The sequence below is a fragment of the Cajanus cajan genome, chromosome 2, assembly GCF_000230855.2.
Source record: "Cajanus cajan strain Asha chromosome 2, NIPB_CcT2T_4, whole genome shotgun sequence".
NCBI lineage: Eukaryota > Viridiplantae > Streptophyta > Magnoliopsida > Fabales > Fabaceae > Cajanus > Cajanus cajan.
Genome location: NC_138518.1, coordinates 42,167,725 through 42,192,995, shown reverse-complemented (window position 1 = coordinate 42,192,995; position 25,271 = coordinate 42,167,725). Strand labels below are relative to the sequence as shown.

The following is a 25,271-nucleotide window of genomic DNA, read 5'->3' as shown; positions in this document are numbered from 1 at the left end:
TAAAAATAAGGAGCCTACAAAGAAGAAGTGAAGTAGGTGAAGTTTCACACCGATGAAGTAATCCCATGAAGAAGTTGTCCCCACTCCAATTCATTATCATTGTTAGAGCCTTTAGCTCTAACCGATTCATGTTGTGACTCATTCTCACATATTTGAGTGATGGATTCTGATGGAAGAGGTTAGTGAGAAGTGATGAATGTTCTTCTCCTTAGCTCCTCCTAGCCACGGATCCTCTTTAAGGAGATATTACCGAATGAAATGGAACTTAATTGATGAAGCAACACGGATGGATGAAGGCTCAAGCCTTGGATGGAAGCATCCAAGCTCAAAGATCAATGGAAGACTCACTTCAAAGAGAAGGAAGAAGATGAACTCCCTAGGTTTTTGAGGTGAATTCTCAAGAAGACTTTGAAAAGGAAATTCGGCTCTTGGCCCTCAAATTTCATATAAGGTTCAAAGTGAATACAAAAGGTGAAAGAATGGCTTAAGTATGCACGGAATTGTGACCCATAGGTGCCTAAACTAAAGCCTCACAAAATGGCGCCTAAAGTTTGAATTCAAATTTGAATTTTGAATTCAAACTTTGGTGCACATGTGTAAGTCCGAAAATTTAGGTACCAAGGTGCATTTAGGTGTGATTTGAGAGTCATTTAGGGTTAATTTGAGTGGCACATGTTCAGCCACCCATGGTGCTAAACATGTGACTCAAATGTAACTTAAATGACTTCCAAATTAAACCTAATTTAACCTAATTAGCATACTTTAGTATTCTTTGTATTTTCCTATTCTAATGACCTAATTACATTGGTCAAACAATTACAATGGAAAGGAAAAATTACAAGAATGAAAATGAGCCCAATATTGGGTACCAAAAGCCCAAAGGCCCATGAAGCCCAAAACTAGGCCCAACTAGCCTAAAACCTAAAATGCTACTCTATGTGGTCCAAAATACAAGATCAAAATATATGATACCTATACTAACATGATGTATACAAAACATATGAAAATAGCTATAACAAAATATGGCCCATGAAAAGTTCAACTTGGGCCTTCCTAGGCCCATCAGGCCCATTGGGCCCTGACTGGCCCAAACCTTCATGTCTAGCCAACTCCTCTTGGTTCTTTGAGTATGTCACCTCTTGCACTCCAAAGCATGATTCCATCATCCCCTCCCTCTTGAAAAGGATTTGTCCTCAAATCTCGAGGATGAATGGAAGAAGAAAAATTAACCCCTACATATAAAACATGCAAGGAATAAGAAGTAACATGATAAGATAAAAGATCATGGATCCTAAGAGGAGTCCTAGTATCTAACCTAACAAAGAAAGATAAAATATTAGACTCTCTAGAAATAGGCTCCTCTTCTAAGCATAACCTAGAAGTAAAACCTAAAAATGTAAGAACACTATGACTAAGACAATGAAAAGACTGATTTTTAAACACTACAATATCTTGCCTAAAGTACCCTAAATGGTATCCTAGTCTTTTCCTAAAATATAAAGAAAATACTACTAAAAAACGTCCTAAACAATTTTGGATTTGATTGTTTATTAGATACTCATAGTCATATAATCTATTTTTGTCTTGTAGGGAAGGAAACATATTAAGTTCAAAAAAATAAGAACTTCCCATAAGATCAAACATAGAATATAGATTATTACAAGTTATATCTACTAAACAATGTAAACCGAAAATTGGGTGCTTTATGAAATCTAAAGAAATACTTCCTTCCTTGTGCACCTTCAAGGAAGTAGTATAAGGAGTAACACTAGGTATAGTCCACTCCTTCTTCACTATATCTCGAAGTTGAGAAAAATTCTTTACTTGAAATTCATTTTGTTCCTCATTCTCAACTTTAAGATAAGTGGCAGCATTAGGATAAGAGTCAAGACTTTTGTGAATAAAGAGAGTTCTTTTCAAGTCTTGTTTGGTCATAAAATAACTCTCTTTTTTCATAAAGGTCTTAGTGGAGTCCCCTTTATCCACACTCTTTCCTTCTTTCTTTTCTTTGTTTCTTTTCTTTTTCATTTGCTTTTGATCCTCAAACACTTGGGATGGTGTTAAAGGATTAAAAATAATTTCCTTATTTTTATGAGTGAAGGATATTTTGTTAGAGGAGGCCATCATGTATAGTTTGTTTATCAAATTGTCATGGCCTACCAAGCAAAATATGACAAGCTTCCATAGGGATCACATCACATAAAACTTTGTCTTTATAATCCCCTATAGAAAACTTGACCTTCACTTGTTGATTCACCTCCAATTCCTCACCTTCATTGAGCCAATGAAGTTTATAAGGGTGAGGGTGAGGAATGGTGGTAAGGGCTAACTTGTTAACCAACCTTGTACTACAACAATTAGAACATGATCCACTATCAACAATGAGAGAACAAGTTCTTTTAGAAACCAAACATCTTGTATGAAAGATGTTCTCTCTTTGAGATAGTGAAGTGGGACAAGGTTGGCTTCCAAGAAGCCTTTTGATCATAAGAAGATCACCATCCACAGGATATAACTTTTCAATTTTAGGATCTTCCTCACTAGTCTCACTACCACTTGAAGTGGTAGAACTAGATTCATCAAGACTACTATAAATGTCTTGTCCTCTCAAAATCATGACCTTTTTAGTTGGACATTGAGAAGCTATATGGCCTCTCCCAAGACATTTAAAGCATTTGATGTCACTAGTTTTACTACTAGAAGTGACAACATTTTTATCATTTTCTTTTTCTTTTTCTTGACTTTTACTAGAGCTTTTAGAAGAGTCATATTGACCCTCCCTCTTGTAGTCATTCTTGATATAAGAGTTAGCTTGAGTTTTTCCTTTTAAAGAATTTTTTCTTAAATTTTGTTGTTCCACCCTTATACAAAGTTGGACCAAATCATCAAGGTCCCTATAAGGGAGTAACTCAACTCTATCTCTTATGTCAAAATTTAGACCACTCAAAAACCTAGCAATGGTCAATCTTTCCTCTTCCCTTATGCCAGCCCTCATGAGATACAACTTCATCTTTTTTCTATACTCCTCAACACTCATATTCTTTTGTTGGAGTCTTTGGAGCTTATCCATAAGCTCCCTACTATAATAAGAAGGTATGTGCCTTCTTCTCATAGCACTCCTCAACTCATTCCAATAAGTGATTGGAGGGTCATTGTGAAGTCTTCTCTCTCTCTCTAAGGATGTCCACCAATACATAGCTTGTCCTTGGAAAGCTAAGGTGGCCAAGGGAACTTTTCTTTCTTCACCTACTTGGTGACAAGTGAAGATTTGCTCCACTTTCATTTCCCAATCCAAGTAGGCATCCACATCTTCTTTTCCATGAAAGTAAGGGAGATCAACCCTTGATTCCCTCAGTTTGTGTTCTTTAATGACTCTCCTAGGATGAGGTTGGTAGTATGCATCCATGTTCAAACTACCATCATATTCTTGACTTTGAGAATCATTGGAGCTCTTGGTTGAGCTCCTAGAAGAACCTTTTGGACTTTTATTTTTATTCAATCTTTTCAAAAGTTTTTCTTCTCGTTGCTTAATCTTTTGAATCTCTTGTTCTAAAGCCATGATTTGTACTTCCTTTTCAAGTTTTTCTTTTTGTTTTTGAAGTATTTCATCATGCTTCCAAAGTTTTAGTGCCTCAACCTCCTTGACAATTCTTTTAAAACTTTTAGGAGATTCAAAGTCACTACTACTTTGAGAATGTTGACTCATGATTAAGCAATAAGATTTTATATGCTATGCAAAAAGGTATAAAATGTTTTTTTTTTTTTGGGATTTTCTAGGAATGAAAATAAAACTTGGAAGTCTAAGTGTACAAGTTGCACTATCAAGGGAGGTGAGCTACAAAGAGCCACTTAATAACCAAGCCTTTTCAAGTGGAAATCACTAAACTCCTTTGTGGTATCTCCAATTCCCCAAAACTTTTCACAAAAATTTTGAATGCTTTTTCACAATTTGTTTGTTTTTTGAGACTAAACTAAACGTGAGCAAGTAAATCTACACAAGTCTAGACGTTTCAAGGCAGCAAAGTAAACAAAATTAAATTTCAAACACTTGAAAGAAGCAAGGATAATCAACTAGTCGGTTTGCCCTAGGTGGAAGCTTGAAACATATGAAATTTTCAAGCCACTTCCACTAGTACTACACGTGAGAAAGCTAACAAGGAGTTAGATATACCTGACCAGCTTCTTAATACTCCCTCCAAGCTTTACAAATTGATTTTAAAATACAAGAGAGATTGCAAAATTTAAACTAGCCTAGAAAGCAATAAATGGCGGTTTTGGTGACCAATTTAGTGACGGATTGTTGTGCAAATTTTCCAACACTTAATCAAGTGTTTAATCCGCCACTAATCCTTCAATATGATGCTACTGGACCTGCAAAAGAAACACAACAAAGAGGTTAATGGTGGCTGCCTCACAAGGTGAAAGGAATGGTCACTCAAGTGAAGGAAGTTTAGGAGAAGTTTTGGTCACTAAATTAGGTCAAATTTTTAGGTCCTAGTGTCCAAACTTTTCCTACTCTTTGTTGAGCAATGCTTGATCCTTGAGCAAGGATTTGAGGCCACTTCCAGCACAGGGAAATTATTGAAAGAAAACTAGACAAGCAATAAAGCACAATTTGGAAAGCTTATACCAAAAGTTAAGAGTAATATGTATATATGACAAGACTCAAAGAGGTTCAACAAGTAAAACTAGAAAATAAGACTCCAAATAAAGCTAGCACTCAGTTAGGAATGTTCCTAGATAGGTACTAGAGTAGATGAACAAAACAAAAAAAAATTGAAAGCAATTGGATAAGTATAGCACAAGTAGTAGTCAAAACAATAACAAGGAATCAAGTGATTTTTCACCAATGTACACCTCTCGGATTTTTCACTTTAAAATGCTTTCTCTAATTTTTTTTTAATTATTTCTTTTTCTATATTCAAGTTAAGAGTCCAGAGAGTATATTTGCCTTTTGTTTCAAATTTTTCTAAGATTCCAAGCTATAGAAACCGTGACTACAAGTTAGACAAAAATTCAAGTGAAAACAAGGAAACTAGTGCACTAGTTTTTAGGTTTTTGATTTAAGCTATAGATTCCAATCCATTTTCATTATTAGAGCCTCCAACTCCAACTCTAATTGCATCTCCATTTTCATTAGGCTGTGACTCATTATTATTGATTTGAGAAATGGATTCCATTAGATGCTCCAACTCCAATTTCTATGCTTGGGGCATACACCGGGAAGACTCCACACTCTTTTATTCTCTCTTGACCATAATCTTTATCACTATCCCGGTCATAGAAATGAAATTCAAATTTAAATGGTACGTCATTGGAAAGATCTTCTGGTTTAAAATACTGAAATAAAATGTGATCTGAAGTTAGATTTTTGGGGACTGAGTAATAGTAGTCGAAGTCCTCTTCGTCATCTTGATAGATGGAACACGAAACAAAACCACCGTATGATCCCCTGTAAAGAACAAGGGAACAAATGAAACCACACAAGTTCGACGGTGAGAGGTAAGGAATAGTTATTGAAGTCCCTGCTTTTTGAAACTTACACTTGTCGGTCACATGGTCTCCTGAGAACATGAAACATGTTTCACAGTCAATACTCAGTGAGTGACTCAACATGTGTTGTAATTCTATCCGTTGAGTGAAATCTGTCCCTAGAAAAGTGCAATTAATGGCTCTCACATATGTCACGGATGGTGGAAGCTGTGGCAGGGACATGAGTTCCTTTAAATAACTTAAATGAAGCACTCTTAGTGATGATGGAAGCTGTGGCAGAGACACGAGTTCCCTTAAATCACTTAAATGAAGCACTCTTAGTGATGATGGAAGCTGTGGCAGAGACACGAGTTCCCTTAAATCACTTAAATGAAGCTCTCTCAGTGATGGTGGAAGCTGTGGCAAAGACACAAATTTCTGACAATTTAGCAGGTAAAGTAATTTCAACAATGAAAGGTTTTGGATGTTGGCAATCAAGCTCACATCATTAATTCCAGTTAGCCATAATCATGGTTTTAAATTGCGGACCGCAACACCTGTTGCGGCCGCAATATTGCTGTTGCGACCTTGTCCGCAACGGCATCGGACCGCAATTGCGATGATACTGGAAATCACACATTTTTCCGCAACGTAACGGTGTTGCGTTCGCAACACATCTGCAATGCACCGCAATACATTCGCAATACGATAAATTGATACTATAATTTTAAAATAAATTAAATTATTTATTAAAATAATAGAATATTTAAAAAAAAGAATTAAAATGTATAAATCCTTAAAAATAAAATATATATTGATAATTATAAATTTTTTATATTTAGTGAAAATAATTAATAATTTCACACCGCAATAGCCGCAATCCGCATTGCAATACCCGCAATACCCGCGACCGCAGTAACTGCAACCGCGACCGCAACCGTGACCACAACCGCAATTTAAAACCATGGCCATAATGTTTCTAAAAACGATAAGTTGCCAAAGTTGTGATGGAGTGGTTGTGAGAATGGCATATTCCATGCATTGTGCTTCATGCACTCGGAATGGTTTAGTGTTGTAATCGACCCCATTCCTCCTTCCTTTGATAACCTTTCAAGATTGTTTGAGACTGTTAGATGAAGATCACTAAATTTCCCATTATTCCAAATTGATGACGGTAATGCACTTATAGTGGTTTTACGTAAGTTCAAACAAACCATTTCCTTTGATGTAATTGAGAATTCCTTGAGGGATGAACAATCATAGGCGACAAGTATACGAAGACATTTTGAATGAACTTTAAGGATTTCAATCTTTGAACATCGAAATAATCCCATAATTTTTAGGTTAGGGAGAGACACGATGGATGGATGGAGCTCACACAAACTTATACAATCCAAAAGAGAAATATGTTCAAGTTTTCTTGCCATAGATAAGTCTGGGATCTCAATCAGCTCTGGCAAGTCATGTAAGCGAATAGTCTTTAAATTCGAAAGATCCTATAACAAGAAAGATGCATCACAATGTTAAGAAAAAAATGTAGCAAGTGTAGTCACATTCCTACCTGAACCCCATCCCAAAGCCTTTTAACCTTGCTCAAAGAAATGTGAAGCTCTACAAGTTGTTCAGCACAAAAGTTAGATGACAAAGACTCGAGACAAAATCCATCCCATCGAAGGTACCTCAATTTATTAGACAATGACTTGAGACCATGAGGAAGGTACAAATTAAATTTGTACTCGTCCCAGTATCGCACTTTATGAATTTTAAGAAATCTCACATTAGCCATCTTTGCAAGGGTATCAGAGCTCAAACACAGATCCTCAGTTAATGCATCCAAATTTAAAATTATCCCTTCAACATCATCAGTTCCCTGTTAAAAAAAATTAAAAATAATAATTGGTTGGGCTATCATACTAGCTACAGTACATAAATAAACCATTAAATTTTTCACTTACCTTGTTATATTTCAATACTTCACACACTTCATCATGTTTCCATAATCGACTTTGTCTTCCAAGATCTTTGATGGATTCTTGATGAACAATTTCTTGACCCATTTGTTGTATCATTCATGCATTTTTATCTCATTGTAATTTGAAATTGTTAATGAGAGCTTTGTCCAAAAGGACTTCTATCCCAGATACTGCAAAGAAACCACAAGCTTCTAGTAGACTTGTTACCCAATCCCTTCTTTCTCCTTTTAGCAAGCATGCAATGTCTAAAAAATGTTCTTTTGAGAACGATCTAAGCCATCATAACTCAATTTTAAAATGTTATGAATTTGCATATTTGGGATCTTTTGGAGCTTTCTCAATTCACTTTCCCATACCTCTTCACTTCTTCGACGAAGACTTGCACCCAGAACTTTTAAAGCTAAAGGAATACCTTTACAATAGGAAACTACACTTCTTGAAAGATCTTCATATCCATGTTTAGGTTGTTTTTATCCAAAAACAGTCAAACATAAAAGTTGAAGAGATTGATCAGAACTCAATTCCTTGACATTATATACTTCATCAACTAGACTAAAAATTTGTTTATATCTAGTTGTAACAATGACTCTACTTCCTGTCCCCAAAAAATCATAATCTTCAATTAGATATTCTAATTGTTGCAAGGTGACCACATCATCCAACACAATGAAAACCTTTTTATGTTTAAGCTTACGCCTCACAAAATTCGGATCAAAACAATGATTTTTGATCTCTAACAACTTGGCGAAAAGTTTGTTACGTAAAGCTTTAAGTCCATTATGACTGCTTGAATTTTCTCTTTCATTTTCTAGGAAACAACAACCTTCAAACCAAGGAGACAATCTTGCATGCAAAGTAGTAGCTAGGGTGGTCTTTCCTATGCCACCCATACCCCATATTCCAATGGTTATAACTTCAGTTGACCCAATTTTCAGTACTGATTCAATTTCTTCACAACTGTCCTCAATTCCTACCAGACCTTTAAGTTGGTTTCGGTAACTAGGAGTCAATTTTCGCAAATCTTCTCCAACAATTTCCTTAAGGAGTTCTGGTTCAGTCCTAGCATACGAAAAAAGGAACAATGAAATAAATGTTGTGTTATTAGCCTAACAAGTACAATAGAAAACAAAAGGAATTATACAAATGATTATACATAATCATAGATCAATATATGTTAGTATAATAGAGAAAAAGATGTAATTGAGGAATAAAAATTCAATGACTTAGAGAAGATAAACAATATCTATGTTTTTTCTACACATTCAACTTACTTAAACTACCATGGAAGTTGTTATTATACATTCGCATGCTCTCATGCATATAACAGATATAAAAGTTTCCAAATACATACAAACAATATATGGATAGGACATAAAAAAGATATAAAAGAGTCAGGTTAATGAAGATATCAATATTTAAATTTATTTTTAGGTTATTGAAGAGAAAATATTTGAAATATTTTTCAATAGTGAACTTCATAGTAGATGAGTAAATTACAATAAATTATCATTGTTTACATGTTCACTATGTATAATAATATACTATGGGAATATTGTTCTTCATAGTGAAGACCTGGTGAGACCAACGGTTGAGGAGAATTTTTTTAAACAATGTAAAAGAAATTTTTGTTAATTAATTATCTCATTCTATCATTTATTCAACTAAAAGGAAAAAAATATTATTTTTTAACTCTTCACAATTAAACACAATAGTGGACAAAGAAATTCTATGAAGAACAACAATTGCATAGCACGGTCATACACAAAAGAAGGAAACAATTATGAGCATGTTTGAATACAAATCAATAAATGTTTTTAAGAACTTATTTATTGAAAGATATTCTTTATTTTTAGTAGAGAAGTTCTTAGAAATCTTTCTAGATTATATCTAAATAGGCTATATATCTTTCACTGTTCGTTTCAATTTTTTTTATTGATATCATATAATTGGTGTCATAATTTTAATTAGCATCCTTAAACTTTTGTTGTATTGACAACCAAATTTGGTTAACTCAATTTAAAACAACACATTATCTTTCTTATTTTTTTTCTTTCAAAAAAATCAATCATTTTATTTACCTATTTTGAGGTTCCCACCCAACTAAATTGGCTATTTCGTTGAGAGCAGTTTTCCATTTGTTGTAATTGGATTCTCCTTTATATTTTGCAAAGGCTTGCTCATAGCTTCCAGTTTGCTTCCTCACTTGGGATGGATCTATATTGTAAAATACAGGTATATCACCATTTGTCCTTGTTTTTTCCTACATTCTAAAATCTTGCTGAGTTCTTCCAAACACCACTTTGAGGAAGCATAGTTTGGTGAGAGGATGACAATAGATACAAGAGAATTTTCTATGGCTTGGATGAGTGCCGGTGAGATTTCATCTCCCTTTCTAAGCTCATAGTCTATAAAGGTTTCAACTTCCTTTTTCTTCAAAGCTTCATGAAGATGGCTTGTGAAGTTCATGCGGGTGTCCTCACCACGAAAGCTTAGAAAAACTTCATATTTTTTTGAAGAAACCATAGAAGAAGAGTTAGAGGAAGAAGCAACATCACTGATGATTTGCAACTCAACCATTATGATCTGCACCTGTAATGAGTTTAACACCACATTTGAAGAAATATAATAAAAGGATTTTATGTTTCACTATTTTCTTGACACTTCTCCTTAATATTTTTTTTGTTGGGATTTATAAATCTGTCTAATATGAGATCAAGCACTTCAAACTTCAAAGATCATAATCTTGCTCACTTACAAAAGAACAATTAGACAAACGTTTGCCAAATTGCTAGTGTGGCTTTGTGGTGTTTTGCGATCCTTGGAGATTTCTTTAGCCTTGATCACCGACTTTCTTTTGACTTTGAAATGCTGATAGTCCATTTGAACAGACCAAAAGATAAGTAAACAATTATATATAAAAAAAAAAGCCAAGTAACATGAATAATGAATCAAAACATCATATTACCCTATAGCAGTGCAGATCGAAACTTAAGTCCTAAACATAAATTATTATATCCAACATTGATTGAAAATTATGCAGTGTGTCAAGGCACTGCAGCTGTTCAAAGGATAGATTGTTTAGAAAATATCTCAACTTTAAAGACAAACTGGTGTTGATTAAAAGAGCTTAATTAATATGATATTGCCAATTGAATATTTGATGTTACAACTTTTATAGGTCAATTGATGCTTGATTTTCATCCATATACCAGAAAACAAAGACTGCTAAAAAAAAGGGAAGCACTTAGAATAGGAGGTACTACTAACTAGCCTTAAACAACCAAGGCCTTGAGAAAAAAATATTATCTTTCGGACTTGTCGGTCACTTTTTATTTAAAAATCCCTTGCGAAGGCATCTGGAAGGGTAGAACCACAAAGAATCTTTCTATTACTTTATTTGTGATTATGGGTTGACTTTCATAATTATTTGTTGGTCTTATTTTACTATTTTTTTAAGAAACAATAGTCATTTTTTAACACGAGTCAATCTTGCTTAGGCTGTGCATAGGATTAATTTTGTTGTTTAAGTTGCTTAATTCACATCTTATGCATAATTAAGGATTAAAATTCAATTCTCTCTTTACACATACAGACTTTATTGCTGGTACTATTTTATCTTATAGGGATTGATATAATGAAATGAGTTATACTCTTGACTCAACTAAAAATAATTGTCTAGAATTATTTAAATAAATAAGTTTTTCTCTTGTATTCAATGCTTAGATTTTGCTGATTAGGGTCGATCTCAAGTTATCTTTAATGTTGTGTTTGTTTTCGTAGAAATAACTGTAAAATAGTGTGGACTGTGGAGAGAAAAGAAAAAATTCAGTAGAACTATTTCTATTCATTTGTTTAATACAAAATTCATTAGATGGGAAATTAATCGAGGTAAATCCCACTTCTATAGATTTCTTTGCAAAATCAAGTGAAAATTTGAAAGAGGTTAACTTTTTAATTTTTTTTATTCAAATATAATTCATTTCATTTGAACAGAGTACTTCATTGTTGTATTTGAATGCATGAGGTATTTTATTCGAATACAAAATTGAGAGTATTTGAATATGATATCCAATTATTGGATATGTCAACAAAACAATTCAGTGAAACTTAAAGCTCCTACCACCCGATAAGAACGTGCCTCTTTATATACTATCCTTCATGATGCCAGCTATTTGAATATGTTAATCATTTATTTTCATAAAAATATTGTGATGGAGGAGGCCCATGGGATAAGGGCCCAACTACTAGGACTATGGCAAGGATGATGCATGAAGAGTGGGCCCAAGCCCAAGGAAGGCCCGCCACTTTGTTTTGTTGGGCTTTGTCTCAAGCCCATTAGATTAGGGTTAGTGTAGGATTGGGCCTTAGTGCCTTGTATTTGTTTTGGCCTTGTATTTCCGGCCATGTAGCATAGAAATTTCATTTCATGGTCATTTAGATTTAGGGTTAATTTAGGTTAACATGTTCACTTTCATTTGAATGTCATTAGATGACATTTGAAGGTGCATTTCGGCCATGTGCACACATGCACATGGTGTGACCGAAATGCAACTCAAATGGATACTAATCACATCCAAATGAGTGCACATGGAGGGGGTGGCCGGTTGGCACCAAAATTTGAATTTTAGAATTCAAATTTTGGCGCCTAGAGTTAAGTTAACCATACCATGGTTTTACTTAACTCTAGGTAAACCCAACTTAAACCCTTAACCTAATTTATACTATAAATCTTCATATGACCGAGTTTTGTATCACTTTGGTTAATATTGAATGAGATTTTCTCTCATAGAATTCTCCTTCTCCGAAGTCACCTTTCTCCTAGCTTCTACCCTACTTGAGAGCTTCTCCTTGTAGAGCTAGGACACCTTATCTTCTTTGGACTTAGCTTGAATGCAAGCTTAGGTCACCTTGCACCTTTGAGGCGTCTCAATTCCTTGAAGAATCATCCAAGGAATTCCGTGAAGGTGTGAAGAATCCATGTGCATCCAAGTGGAAGCACATCAAGTGGTATCAAGAGCATCCGGTTTTGTCTTCAAGAGATAAGTCTTGATCCTTATCTTTTGTGGTGTGATCTGTGGATAATTGTGTTCATCTTGTGTTCATCTTTTTGTTCATGTCACTTTAGAGTTGATTCCTTCCTAGATCTATTTTCTTGTCTTAAATTTGATGGATCTAGTTTCTTTTGCTTGAATGATTCATATGTGCATTTTTATCTTGAATTGCTCTCCATGAATCATGTTCTATTCTATTGCCTATTAGGAAATTTTCTACCTAAGAACGTTTTTACTTTCTTTGAGTCATATTTGAAATTCTATTCGGTCAATTGTATGCTTGAGTCTTTTATTTTGAAATCCATGTCTAGTAGGATTGTGTAGTTCTTTCATGTTCATCATTCCTAGCTATGCTTGTTGATCCGATTTGATTTTCATTTGGATTGCATCTTAAAAAGTATTTTTCTGGATTTGGCCGAGATCCATATGTGATTAGTATAAGCTCATAATTTTTGTTTTGAATTGAGTTCATAAACTACTATTAGATCATTAGTAGTTTTCTTAGAAAATTTTTAGGTTTCCAAAATTTCAAAATGTCTTAAAAATTTCTTCCATCCGTGAGTATTTGATCTTCATTGCTTAGAAGTGTGCTGAAAATTGTGTTTGTGATTCAAATTTGAATTTGATTTGTGGAGCCTAAAACCGTGAGCATGTGCCATTCAAATCTACAAGCATGAAAAGCATGTTACATTTGTCTTGAATTTGAACCTAATTTGGCTTGTCATTTGGTATTTCTTTTGAATCCGGTTTTGGTGTTTCCTCAAAGTGACCGAGACTTATATGAGACATAAAAACCTTATGGTAAAAGGCAACTCCTAAAGATTAAAAAAAAATTAGAAGAAAGATCAAAAGAAATTCAAAACAAAAGTGATTTAAAAAAAAAAAGTGCTAAATCTAAATTTGAAAAGCAAAAGCCAATTAAGGAGTTTTGAATTCTCATTTGTTTTGTTTCTTCTCGGTTTGTACTTGTTTTTGATTCATAAAAATTTCAGCTATTGTAACTTTGAGTGTTTTGGTTTTGTGCATCCATTCTAGCACTAATCTAGGTCAATTCTTTCTTGTTCTAGTCATCTACTTGTTTGTGTCTTCTAAACTTGTCATCTCCTAATCTACTCTTATCTTCCCTACTTCTTCACTATTCTTTGATGCTTTTATATTTGATTGAACTCCAAAGTGTGGCCTAAGTTTGACCTAGCCTATCTTCCTAGAAGCTAGTTCTACAAGGGTCATCAAAAGAAGCCTAAGGAAAGGAGGAGGAAAGGATCATAGGTGGCTCTCGGTTTTGGAAGACTTCAAACTTAAACACTATATACACTTCGGCTGGAAATTTGTGATGGCTGGACTGGACCAAACCGTGAAGATTGGTGGAGATTCAAATTGAATTGTATTTGTAATTGTTTTAAAAAATATATATATATAAGTGTTAGTGACGGATTTTAGTGACTAATTTTCCTTACTAGTTTGAAAATTTGTTTTCAAATTTAGTCACTAATCCATCACTAATTCTTGGTGGCTGTTTTCATACATTACTTTAAGCCACTTGTTCTTTGCTTTTCGGTTTGATTCATACCTTGTATTTGGGCCATTTCAAGGAGTGTCTTGGGAGTGTCTTTGGTACACAACCATCTCTCCTTAAGTTTACCATTTTCGTTAGTACTTGGTGGGAGTGGTCCTTGATTGATCTTTGGTATCTCTCAAGCTCTCACCCTAGGACACGTTTAGGTAGTTTAAATTCTTGCTTAATACTTGTCTTTAATTGCTTTTTCACGACTAGTATATCATAGTTCATAAAACATCAAAAATAATTTTCATTGAAAAGAATTTGGTAGAGATTAACTACAAAGGGGATTAGTAATTTTTACTTGAAGAGGCTTGGTTTTTAAGTGGCTCCTAGTAGCTCACCTCCCTCCAAAGTTCAATTTGTATACATAATCCTCCAAGTACTTAGTCTTAACCTTGCATTAAAAAAAAAATTGCTTTTCAAACTTCTTTCTTCAAAAAGAACCTTTCACCTATAATGGAAGAATTTTCTACTCCTCATAGTGATACTAATTCAAGTGATAACAAAGATTTTGCTAAGTTATCACGTGAATTAAGATCACTAAAGATATGGAAAGAGCAAGAATCACAACAAAGACTTAGAGAAAAATTGGAAAGAGAAGCTCAAATTGCTCTTATGGATGAGGAAATTCGTCGATTAAAGGAAAAAGCTAAAAAGAAACATCATGGTCAACATAGTTTATACGCTCAGAGTTCCACTCTAGGAGAGTCAATGCATGATAGCCTAGCTTTAGGAGATCATTATCAACAACCTCCTAGAAGAATCCATAGGACTCCCAACACAAGGGAATCTAGGGTAGATCTCCCTTATTTTCATGGAAAAGATGATGTGGAGGGGTATCTAGACTGGGAAATGAAAGTGGAACAAATATTCACATGCCACCAAGTGAGTGAAGAAAGAAAAGTTTTCCTAGCCACCTTGTGTTTCCAAGGTCATGCCATGTATTGGTGGACCTCTCTTGTGAGAGATAGGCGTCTCCATAATGAACCTCCAATTCAATATTGGAATGAATTAAGGAGTGCCTTGAGGAGGAGGCATATTCCCTCTTATTACACTAGGGAGCTTATCAGCAAGCTCCAAAGACTCCATCAAAAAAATATGACTGTGGAAGAATATAGACAAACAATGGAGTTATATATAATGAGGGCTGGCATTAGGGAAGAGGAAAATATTACCATTGCTAGGTTTTTGAGTGGTTTATCTTTTGAGAGAAGAGATAAGGTTGAGCTTCTCCCTTATAGGGATTTGGATGATTTGGTTCAACTTTGCATTAAGGTTGAACAACAAAATTTGAGAAAAAGTTATACAAGCTCATACTCATCTTCTTTCTCTAAGGTGGATTACAAGAGGGAGGGTAAGAAAAATGACTTTGAAAAGAAAAATACTTTTCCCTCCAAAAATCTAGACAAGGGTAAAGAAACAGAAAAAGAAAAAAAAATCAACATCTCACACACTAGCACTAAGTCTAGTGATATTAAGTACTTTAAGTGTCTTGGGAGAGACCACATTGCTTCTCAATGCCCTAACAAGAAAGTGATGATTTTAAGGGGCCAAGACATTTATAGTATCCATGATGAAGCTACTACTTCTTCATCTTCAAGTGAGGATGAAGAAGAAGCAAGTGAGGAAGAGTCATGTGAGGTCACTTACCCTTATAATAGGGAACTTCTTATGATGAGAAGGGTTCTCAATAACCAACCTAGTGATACACAATCCCAAAGAGAGAACATCTTTCATACAATATGTAACATTTCAAACAAGGCTTGTTCTCTTATAGTGGATAGTGGATCTTGGTGCAATTGTTGTAGCACTAGGATGGTTGAAAAGTTGGGTTTGACTACCACACCCCATCCAAAACCTTATCAACTTCATTGGCTTAATGATGATGGGGATATGGTGGTCAACCAACAAGTAGAAGTAGAGTTTTCTATTGGGAACTATCAAGACAAAGTTAAATGTGATGTAGTTCCCATGGAAGCTTGTCATATTTTATTAGGAAGACCATGGCAATTTGACAAACAAACTCATCATGATGGTCTAACTAATAAAATAAATTTCACACATAAGGGTAAAAAGTTTGTGCTTAATCCTTTATCACCTTCACAAGTGAAGGAGGATCAAGTACAATGAAGGACAAACGTGATAAAGAAAAAGAGAAACAAAAAAAAGTTGAAAAAAAAAAGCTCTAAAAATTGATGAAAAAGAGGATCCTAGAGAGACTAGTGTTCCCTCTCTAGAGATAGTTCAAGAAGAGATTTTTGACTCAAAACCTTTATACAAAACGTCTCTCTTCCTTGAACCATCTTCTCATATCCTCATATGTAGAGGAACACTAACTTGCACTGCCACATCTTCTTTGGAAACTTCTCTACCTCTTGAGGTAAAAAAACTTTTAAAAGAATTTGGTGATGTATTCCCTAGTGAAGGACCCATTGGACTTCCACCTTTTAGGGGAATAGAGCATCAAATAGATCTTGTGCCTGGGGCTAGTCTTCCAAATAGGCCAGCCTATAGGACTAACCCACAAGAAACCAAAGAGATAGAGAAGCAAGTACAAGAGTTGTTGGAGAAGGGTTGGATTCAAAAGAGTCTAAGTCCTTGTGCTGTACCAGTAATTTTGGTGCCAAAAAAAGATGGAAAATGGAGGATGTGTTGTGACTGTAGAGCCATCAACAACATCACCATAAAATATAGGCACCCAATTCCTAGGCTTGATGACATGCTTGATGAATTGCATGGGTCATCCATATTTTCCAAAATAGATCTTAAAAGTGGATATCACCAAATTAGAATCAAGGAAGGTGATGAGTGGAAAACTGCTTTTAAGACTAAGTTTGGTCTATATGAATGGTTGGTTATGCCTTTTGGGCTTACTAACGCTCCTAGCACATTCATGAGGCTAATGAATCATACCCTTAGGGATTGCATTGGTAGGTTTGTAGTTGTTTATTTTGATGATATTTTAATATATAGCAAGAGTCTCAGTGATCATGTGGATCACCTAAGACAAGTTTTACTTGTTCTTAGAGACAATCACTTGTTTGCCAATGTAGACAAGTGCACTTTTTGTGTGGATAATGTTATTTTCTTAGGGTTTGTGGTAAGCAAAAATGGGGTTCATGTGGACCCTGCAAAAATCAAAGCCATCCAAGAATGGCCTATTCCTACTGATGTTAGTGAAGTTAGGAGCTTCCATGGTTTGGCAAGTTTTTATAGAAGATTTGTTCCTAACTTCTCTACTTTAACTTCACCTCTCAACGAGTTGGTGAAGAAGGATGTGGCTTTTAAATGGAAGGAAAAACATAACTTAGCTTTTCAAGAACTTAAGCTTAAACTTACTCAAGCACCTGTTCTAGCTTTGCCTGATTTTTCAACAACTTTTGAGCTAGAATGTGATGCTTCAGGTCTTGGCATAGGAGCTGTGTTGTTACAAGGTGGTCACCCCATAGCTTATTTCAGTGAAAAACTTCATGGGACTGCCTTGAACTACCCTACCTATGACAAGGAGTTATATGCTTTAGTTCGTGCCCTTCAAACGTGGGAACATTACCTTGTGACCAAGGAATTTGTTATCCATAGTGATCATGAATCACTTAAATACTTGAAGGGTCAACATAAATTAAATAAAAGGCATGCAAAATGGGTTGAGTACCTAGAGCAATTTCCTTATGTCATCAAATATAAAAAGGGCACTACCAATGTAGTAGCTGATGCTTTGTCAAGAAGACATGTTTTATTGAATACCCTAGGTTCTCAAATATTAGGGTTTGATGACATCAAGGAGTTGTATGAGAAAGACCTTGATTTTGCTAACTTTTATTCTTTATGTATTCAAAAACCTTATCAAGGGTACTATATTTCTGAGGGGTATCTTTTTAAAGAAAACAAACTTTGCATACCCCAAGGATCTATTAGGAAACTCTTGGTTAAGGAGAGCCATTAGGGTGGGCTCATGGGGCATTTTGGAATTGAGAAAACTCTTTCACTTTTGAGAGAGAAATTCTTTTGGCCTCATATGAAAAGAGATGTTCAAAGGTTTTGTAGTAGTTGCATTGCTTGTTTACAAGCCAAGTCTACTACTAAACCTCATGGACTTTACACCCCCTTGCCCATATCCTCTTCTCCTTGGGTAGACATTTCCATGGATTTTATCCTTGGATTGCCTCGAACCCAAAGAGGAAAGGATTCCATCTTTGTGGTTGTGGACCGTTTTAGTAAAATGGCACACTTTATTCCATGGCACAAAGTGGATGATGCAAGTCACATTACTAAATTATTCTTTCAAGAAATAGTGAGACTACATGGGTTACCTAAAACTATAGTTTTAGATAGAGATGTTAAGTTCCTTAGCCATTTTTGGAAAACTCTTTGGGCAAGGCTAGGAACTAAACTTCTATTTTCTACCACATGTCATCCCCAAACTGATGGGCAAACTGAGGTAGTAAATAGGTCTCTAGGGACTATGTTGAGGGCAATCCTCAAAGGCAATAAGAAGTCATGGGATGACTATCTCCCTCATGTGGAGTTTGCCTATAATAGGGTGGTTCACAAGACCACTAACATGTCTCCTTTTGAGATTATTTATGGCTTTAATCCTCTTACTCCCTTGGATTTATTACCTCTCCCTGATGTTGCTTCTTTTATTCATAAAGAAGGCACCTCAAAGGCTGAGTTTGTTAAGAAGTTACATGAGAGGGTTAGAGACCATATTCAGTCCCAAACAGAAAAATACCAAAAATATAATAATAAGGGTAGGAAAAAAGTTATCTTCAAGGAAGGTGACTGGGTTTGGCTACACCTTAGGAAGGATAGGTTTCCTTCCAAAAGAAAGTCAAAGCTTAGTCCTAGAGGGGATGGCCCTTTCCAAATCCTTAAGAAAATCAATAATAATGCCTATGTCTTAGATCTCCCTTCTGAGTATGGAGTTAGTTCTAGTTTCAATGTTTCTGATCTATCTCTTTTTACAGGACTAGCTACCCAAGAGGAGGATGCTTTGGATTTGAGGACAAATCCTCTTCAAGAGGGAGGGGATGATGGAGGAGGCCCATTGGCTAAGGGCCCAACTACTAGGGCTATGGCAAGGATGATGCATGAAGAGTGGGCCCAAGCCCAAGGAAGGCCCGCCACTTTGTTTTGTTGGGCTTTGTCTCAAGCCCATTAGATTAGGGTTAGTGTAGGATTGGGCCTTAGTGCCTTGTATTTGTTTTGGCCTTGTATTTCCGGCCATGTAGCATAGGAATTTCATTTCATGGTCATTTAGATTTAGGGTTAATTTAGGTTAACATGTTCACTTTCATTTGAATGTCATTAGTATGACATTTGAAGGTGCATTTCGGCCATGTGCACACATGCACATGGTGTGACCGAAATGCAACTCAAATGGATACTAAATCACATCCAAATGAGTGCACATGGAGGGGGTGGCTGGTTGGCACCAGAATTTGAATTTTAGAATTCAAATTTTGGCGCCTAGAGTTAAGTTAACCATACCATGGTTTTACTTAACTCTAGGTAAACCCAACTTAAACCCTTAACCTAATTTATACTATAAATCTTCATATGACCGAGTTTTGTATCACTTTGGATAATATTGAATGAGCTTTTCTCTCATAGAATTCTCCTTCTCCGAAGTCACCTTTCTCCTAGCTTCTACCCTACTTGAGAGTTTCTCCTTGTAGAGCTAGGACACCTTATCTTCTTTGGACTTAGCTTGAATGCAAGCTTAGGTCACCTTGCACCTTTGAGGCGTCTCAATTCCTTGAAGAATCATCCAAGGAATTCCGTGAAGGTGTGAAGAATCCATGTGCATCCAAGTGGAAGCACATCATATTGTTTATTCAAAGAAATATATTTTTTTATTTGAATAAACAATTATTTTAGCATACATTTAATTGTTGTATTTAAATACTATGTATATTATTCCACTACAAAAATGTGTGACTTGTAATGGTTATTTTTGTGATTTCTGATGGGTAAAAATTACAAAGCACATTTCCAGCGTTATTAATAATTGTTATTTGCTTGATTCAACCTTTTTGGCCGTTTTAAACAGCCGCAATATATCTTCTTTTTTTTTCACATTTTCTGGCAGTTTTTAACCACCAAAAGATGTATCCCTGTTTGTCTGCAATTTTTGACAGCCAAAAGATGCATTTTTTTTACTTAATAATCATCAAGCCCAAAGAAATAGCAGTCAAAGCACTCACATCAAGTGGAACTTTAGTATCATTCAGTATAGCTTTCAATAAGCAAGAGTAAATTAAAATCTTTACATTTGCAAATAGGAAGTAACATGTACATCAACAATATTTAAAAAAATAGAGAAACAGCTCACCTACTCATTCTGGGAACCAGCATATGCAATTCCCAAACCCACAATTGCACCAATCCTGATTGAAGTGTCTTCTTTATCTATATAATCACCTAGAAGTGCCATTGCCTGAAAATTGGACAAATAACATCTAATATAGAAACAAAAGCTACACCATACTCTCATATCAAGCATAGGGAAAGGCAACAGAAACTCACAGGATCACAGTCATTCTTGATACCACAATTGACAATTCCAACTTCCAATAATGCACCAGCAATGACATGATTATCATTACTATGGAAGTATTTGTTAATTTGAGCAAGTCCCGAGTCAACATGCCAGAGTAAAATCATACCCTGTTATGATACATAAGTATTGCAAATGAAATTATATAGTCCACACCACAGATAAGAAAAACTCATTCAACAGTAAAGGCCAATTTCCAGAAGAACCACTGCATGAAGACTTTGATGAAACGGTCATTAATTTATCCTGCAAAACAATAATGGGAAGTGAGGGAAGTAGAAGATTGAAAAGAACAAAAGAGATCATTAACCCAAAATCACTACAATTACAACATACAAAATCGTGACATATGAAATACACCTGACCAAAGCCAGCATTTACAAATGGCAATGCATTGACAAAAGTAGCAGCAACTGTCTAGTTGAATCAACAGTTGCTCCAGCACTAACCCGGCCATCAAGCAAGTGCGCCTACAAGATGTAAAAATCTCAGGGAGTTATATCTTGTACAGAATACATTTGGGCAAAAGTAAAATTATCATCAAAACCTCACCTTGTATATATCCTCAGGCGACTTGGGTTCCATGACTTCAAGATCACTCATTACCATCATAGTTTGATATATCACTCATCTACTGTAGAATAAATAATTTCTTTTTATTTGTAAATGAGGTGAAATAGACCACCAAAGAGTTCTGAATATTGCTTTGACTATTCCACCATGCTAGAACTCATTTCCCCCCAATATTCTCCATAAGTATTTCAAAAGAAAACCTGTTCAACGTTGGAGTAGAACACAATGTTATTGTAATATACAAGTTATAATTTTTCAAAATCAAGAGTATTTCCAGCATATAACTACTATATTTGAAGTTATAATTTAATTTAAGAAAAGAGTTAAAATAAGGAGCCTACAATGAAGAAGTGAATTAGGTAAAGTTTCATACGGATGAAGTAGTCTAATAAGCATAAAATCCCCACTCCCATTCATTATCATTATTAGAACCTTTAACTCTAATCGATTCATGTTGTGACTCATTCTCACAGATTTGAGTGATGGATTCCAATCCATTTTCATTATTAGAGCCTCCAACTCCAACTGCATCTCCAATTTCACTAGGCTGTGACTCATTATTATTGATTTGAGAAATGGATTCCAATACATTTTCAGCATTAGATGCTCCAACTCCAATTTCTACGCTTGAGGCATACACTGGGAAGACTCCACACTCTTTTATTCTCTCTTGACTGTAATCTTCACCACTACCCCATTCATAGAAATTAAATTCAAATTCCAAGGTATATAAATTTTTATTCAATTAATAAAAAAAAAATTTCTTTTAATCCTATAAATTAATTATTTACTTAGAATTATAGTGCACTAAACTACTTTTTATTATAGTTTAGTCTTTAATAGTCTAGTTTAGTTTAGTTTTTTATAGTCTAGTTTAGTTTAATTTTTACAATAGTTTAGTTTAATATAATTTTTTGAACACCCCTAGCTAAAGTGTTAGTATAGTATAATAATATTGCACTTAAATGTTACTAGTAAAATCATATTATAAAATAATATTAAGATGTTAAATATAATAAAATAATAATAATAATAATAATAATAATTTTAATTATTTTAATTTTTGAATCATCACAATTATAAAATACAAATCCGTAATCCAAGCCAACACAAGTTGGATTTAATTGATTTGGATCTTATTTGATCCAATCAAGAAAATCACTCAACCAATTTAAATAGTTTGATTCATATCATCTGTAATAATATATTGTCTGAACCGAGAAACATTTCTAACACATTACTGTTTGATATCAGTCATCTTATTGATAAGAGGGGGGAAAAGATTTTCCTATTTTGAATCATAAATCCATTACCATTATAGTTTTATATCACTCATCCACCGTAAAATAACCAATCTCTTTTTATTTGTAAATGTGAAATAGACCACCAATCCAAGTATTGCTTTGACTTTTCTACCATACTAGAGCTCATTTCCCACCAATATTCTTTGTAAGTATTTCAAAAGAAAACATGCTCAACGTTGGAGTACAACATAATGTCATTGCAATATGTAAGGTATAAATTTTCTAGAATCAAGAGTATTTTCAACATATATCTACTATATTTTGAAGGTATAATTTAATTTAAGAAAAGAGTTAAAAATAAGGAGCCTACAAAGAAGAAGTGAAGTATGTGAAGTTTCACACCGATGAAGTAATCCCATGAAGAAGTTGTTCCCACTCCAATTTATTATCATTGTTAGAGCCTTTAACCCTAATCGATTCATGTCGTGACTCATTCTCACATATTTGAGTGATGGATTCCAATCCATTTTCATTATTAGAGCCTCCAACTCCAACTCTAATTGCATCTCCATTTTCAGTAGGCTGTGACTCATTATTATTGATTTGAGAAATGGATTCCAATTCATTTTCAGCATTAGATGCTCCAACTCCAATTTCTATGCTTGAGGCATACACCGGGAAGACTCCACTCTCTTTTATTCTCTCTTGACCATAATCTTTATCACTATCCCGGTCATAGAAATGAAATTCAAATTTAAATGGTATGTCATTGGAAAGATCTTCTGGTTTAAAATAAAATGTGATCAGAAGTTAGATTTTTGGGGACTGAGTAAAAGTCGTAGAAGACCTTTTCGTCATCTTGATAGATTGAAGACGTAACATGACCACCGTATGACCCCCTGTAAAGAACGAGGGAACAAATGAAACCACACAAGTTAGACGGTGAGAGGTAAGGAATAGTTATTGAAGTCCCTACTTTTTGAAACTCACACTTGTCGGTCACATGGCCTCTTGAGAACATGGAACATGTTTCGTAGTCAAAACTCTGTGAGTGACTCAACATGTGTTGTAATGCTATCCGTTAACGTTGAGTGAAATCTGTCCCTAGAAAAGTGCAATTAATGGCTCTCACATATGTCACGGATGGTGGAAGCTGTGGCAGAGACACGAGTTTCCTACAGTCAGTTAACTCAAGATTGACAAGGGATGGTGGAAGCTGTGGCAGAGACACGAGTTTCCTACAGTCATCTAACCAAAGGCTGCGAAGGGATGGTGGAAGCTGTGGTAGAGACACGAGTTCCCTTAAACCAGTTAAATCAAGCACACCCAGTGATGGTGGAAGTTGTGGTAGAGACACAAGGTTTTGACAATTTTCCAGGTGAAGTACTTTTAGCAGTGAAAGGTTTTGGATGTTTGCAAACAAGCTCACATCATTAATTCCACTTAACCATAACTTTTCTAAAGACGATAAGTTGCCAAAGTTGTGGTGGGTATGGCATGCATTGTGCTTCACACACTCAGAATGGTTCAGTGTTGTAATTGACCCCATTCCTGCTTCATCTGATAAGCTCAAAGTAGTCATTTCCTTTGATGTAATTGAGAATTCCTTGAGAGATGATGAACAATCAAAGGTGCTAGGTTTTCAAAGAGATTTTGAATGAACTTTAAGGATATCAATTTTTGAACATCGATATAACACCAATGCTGTTAGCTTAGGGAGAGACGTGATGGATGGATGGAGCTCACGCAAACTTATACAATATTTAAGAGAAATACGTTCAAGTTTTCTTGCCATAGATAAGTCCGGAATCTCAACCAGCTCTGGCAAGTCATCTAAGAGAATTGTCTTTAAATTCGAAAGATCCTGTAACAAGAAAGATGCATCACAATGTTAAGAAAAAATTTAAATTGATAATCATGAGCCTTAACTAAAAGAGAAACCTAACTAGTTACCATTCAAGGCTCACTTGTACCTTTAAAAACTTAGAGGAAAAAAATGTAGCAAGTATAGTCACATTCCTACCTGAACCCCATCCCAAAGCCTTTTAACCTTGGTCAAAGACAAGTCAAGCTTTACAAGTTGTTTAGCACAAAAGTTAGACGGCAAAGACTCGAGACAAAATCCTTCCCATCCAAGGTACCTCAATTTATAAGTGAATGACTCGAGACCATGAGGAAGGGACACATTAAATTTGTTCCGACTCCAATGCTCTGTATGGATTTTAAGAAATCTCACATTAGGCATCTTTGCAAGGAAATCAGAGCTCAAACACAGATCCTCAGTTAATGTATCCAAATTCTTCAACATCATCAGTTCCCTGTTAAAATAAATTAAAAATAATAATTGGTTGGGCTATCATACTAGCTATAGTACATAAATAAATCATTAAATTTTCCACTTACCTTGTTATATTTCAATACTTCATACACTTCATCATGTTTCCATAATCGACTTCGTCTTCCATGATCTTTGATGGATTCTTGATAAACAATTTCTTGACCCATTTGTTGTATCAAGTCATGCATTTCTATCTCATTGTAATTTGAAATTGTTATGAGAGCTTTGTCCAAAAGGACTTCGATTCCAGATACTGCACAAAAACCACAAGCTTCTAGTAGACTTGTTACAAAATTCTTGTTTTCTCCTTTGAATAAGCAAGCAATGCCTAAAAAGATGTTCTTTTGAGAATGATCTAAGCCATCATAACTCAATTTTAAAATGTTATGAATTTGCATATTTGGAATCTTTCGGAGCTTTCTCAATTCACTTTCCCATACCTCTTCACTTCTTTAACGAAGACTTGTACCCAAAACTTTTAAAGCCAAAGGAACACCTTT

The 25,271-nt window shown here is 34.9% G+C and overlaps 4 protein-coding genes across 4 annotated transcripts; all 4 read right to left on the bottom strand.

Moving 5' to 3' along the window:
* On the bottom strand, positions 1–25,228 carry LOC109807383 (uncharacterized). Its single transcript, XM_083068186.1, has 9 exons — positions 24,837–25,228; positions 24,457–24,751; positions 22,804–24,297; positions 21,169–21,389; positions 20,977–21,086; positions 20,586–20,862; positions 20,392–20,496; positions 10,201–10,313; positions 1–4,371 (listed from the first exon to the last, which is right to left on the bottom strand). Exon 9 carries the CDS (start codon positions 3,704–3,706, stop codon positions 2,150–2,152), a length of 1,557 nt encoding a protein of 518 aa, XP_082924312.1. The 5' UTR covers positions 3,707–4,371; positions 10,201–10,313; positions 20,392–20,496; positions 20,586–20,862; positions 20,977–21,086; positions 21,169–21,389; positions 22,804–24,297; positions 24,457–24,751; positions 24,837–25,228; the 3' UTR covers positions 1–2,149.
* On the bottom strand, positions 5,155–7,529 carry LOC109793537 (uncharacterized). The gene is made up of 6 exons (XM_083069612.1): positions 7,428–7,529; positions 7,034–7,342; positions 6,687–6,968; positions 6,339–6,579; positions 6,022–6,149; positions 5,155–5,910 (listed from the first exon to the last, which is right to left on the bottom strand). Exons 1-6 carry the CDS (start codon positions 7,527–7,529, stop codon positions 5,155–5,157), a joined length of 1,818 nt encoding a protein of 605 aa, XP_082925738.1.
* Positions 6,869–10,325, bottom strand: LOC109793538 (disease resistance protein RPV1-like). The gene is made up of 5 exons (XM_083069611.1): positions 10,221–10,325; positions 9,786–10,034; positions 9,524–9,705; positions 7,428–8,504; positions 6,869–7,342 (listed from the first exon to the last, which is right to left on the bottom strand). Exons 1-4 carry the CDS (start codon positions 10,323–10,325, stop codon positions 7,916–7,918), a joined length of 1,125 nt encoding a protein of 374 aa, XP_082925737.1. The 3' UTR covers positions 6,869–7,342; positions 7,428–7,915.
* LOC145949306 (disease resistance protein RPV1-like) lies at positions 24,076–25,169 on the bottom strand. The gene is made up of 3 exons (XM_083069610.1): positions 24,837–25,169; positions 24,457–24,732; positions 24,076–24,297 (listed from the first exon to the last, which is right to left on the bottom strand). The coding sequence occupies exons 1-3, from the start codon at positions 25,167–25,169 to the stop codon at positions 24,076–24,078; spliced, it is 831 nt and encodes a 276-aa protein (XP_082925736.1).
* Positions 25,229–25,271: the final 43 nt, after the last annotated feature.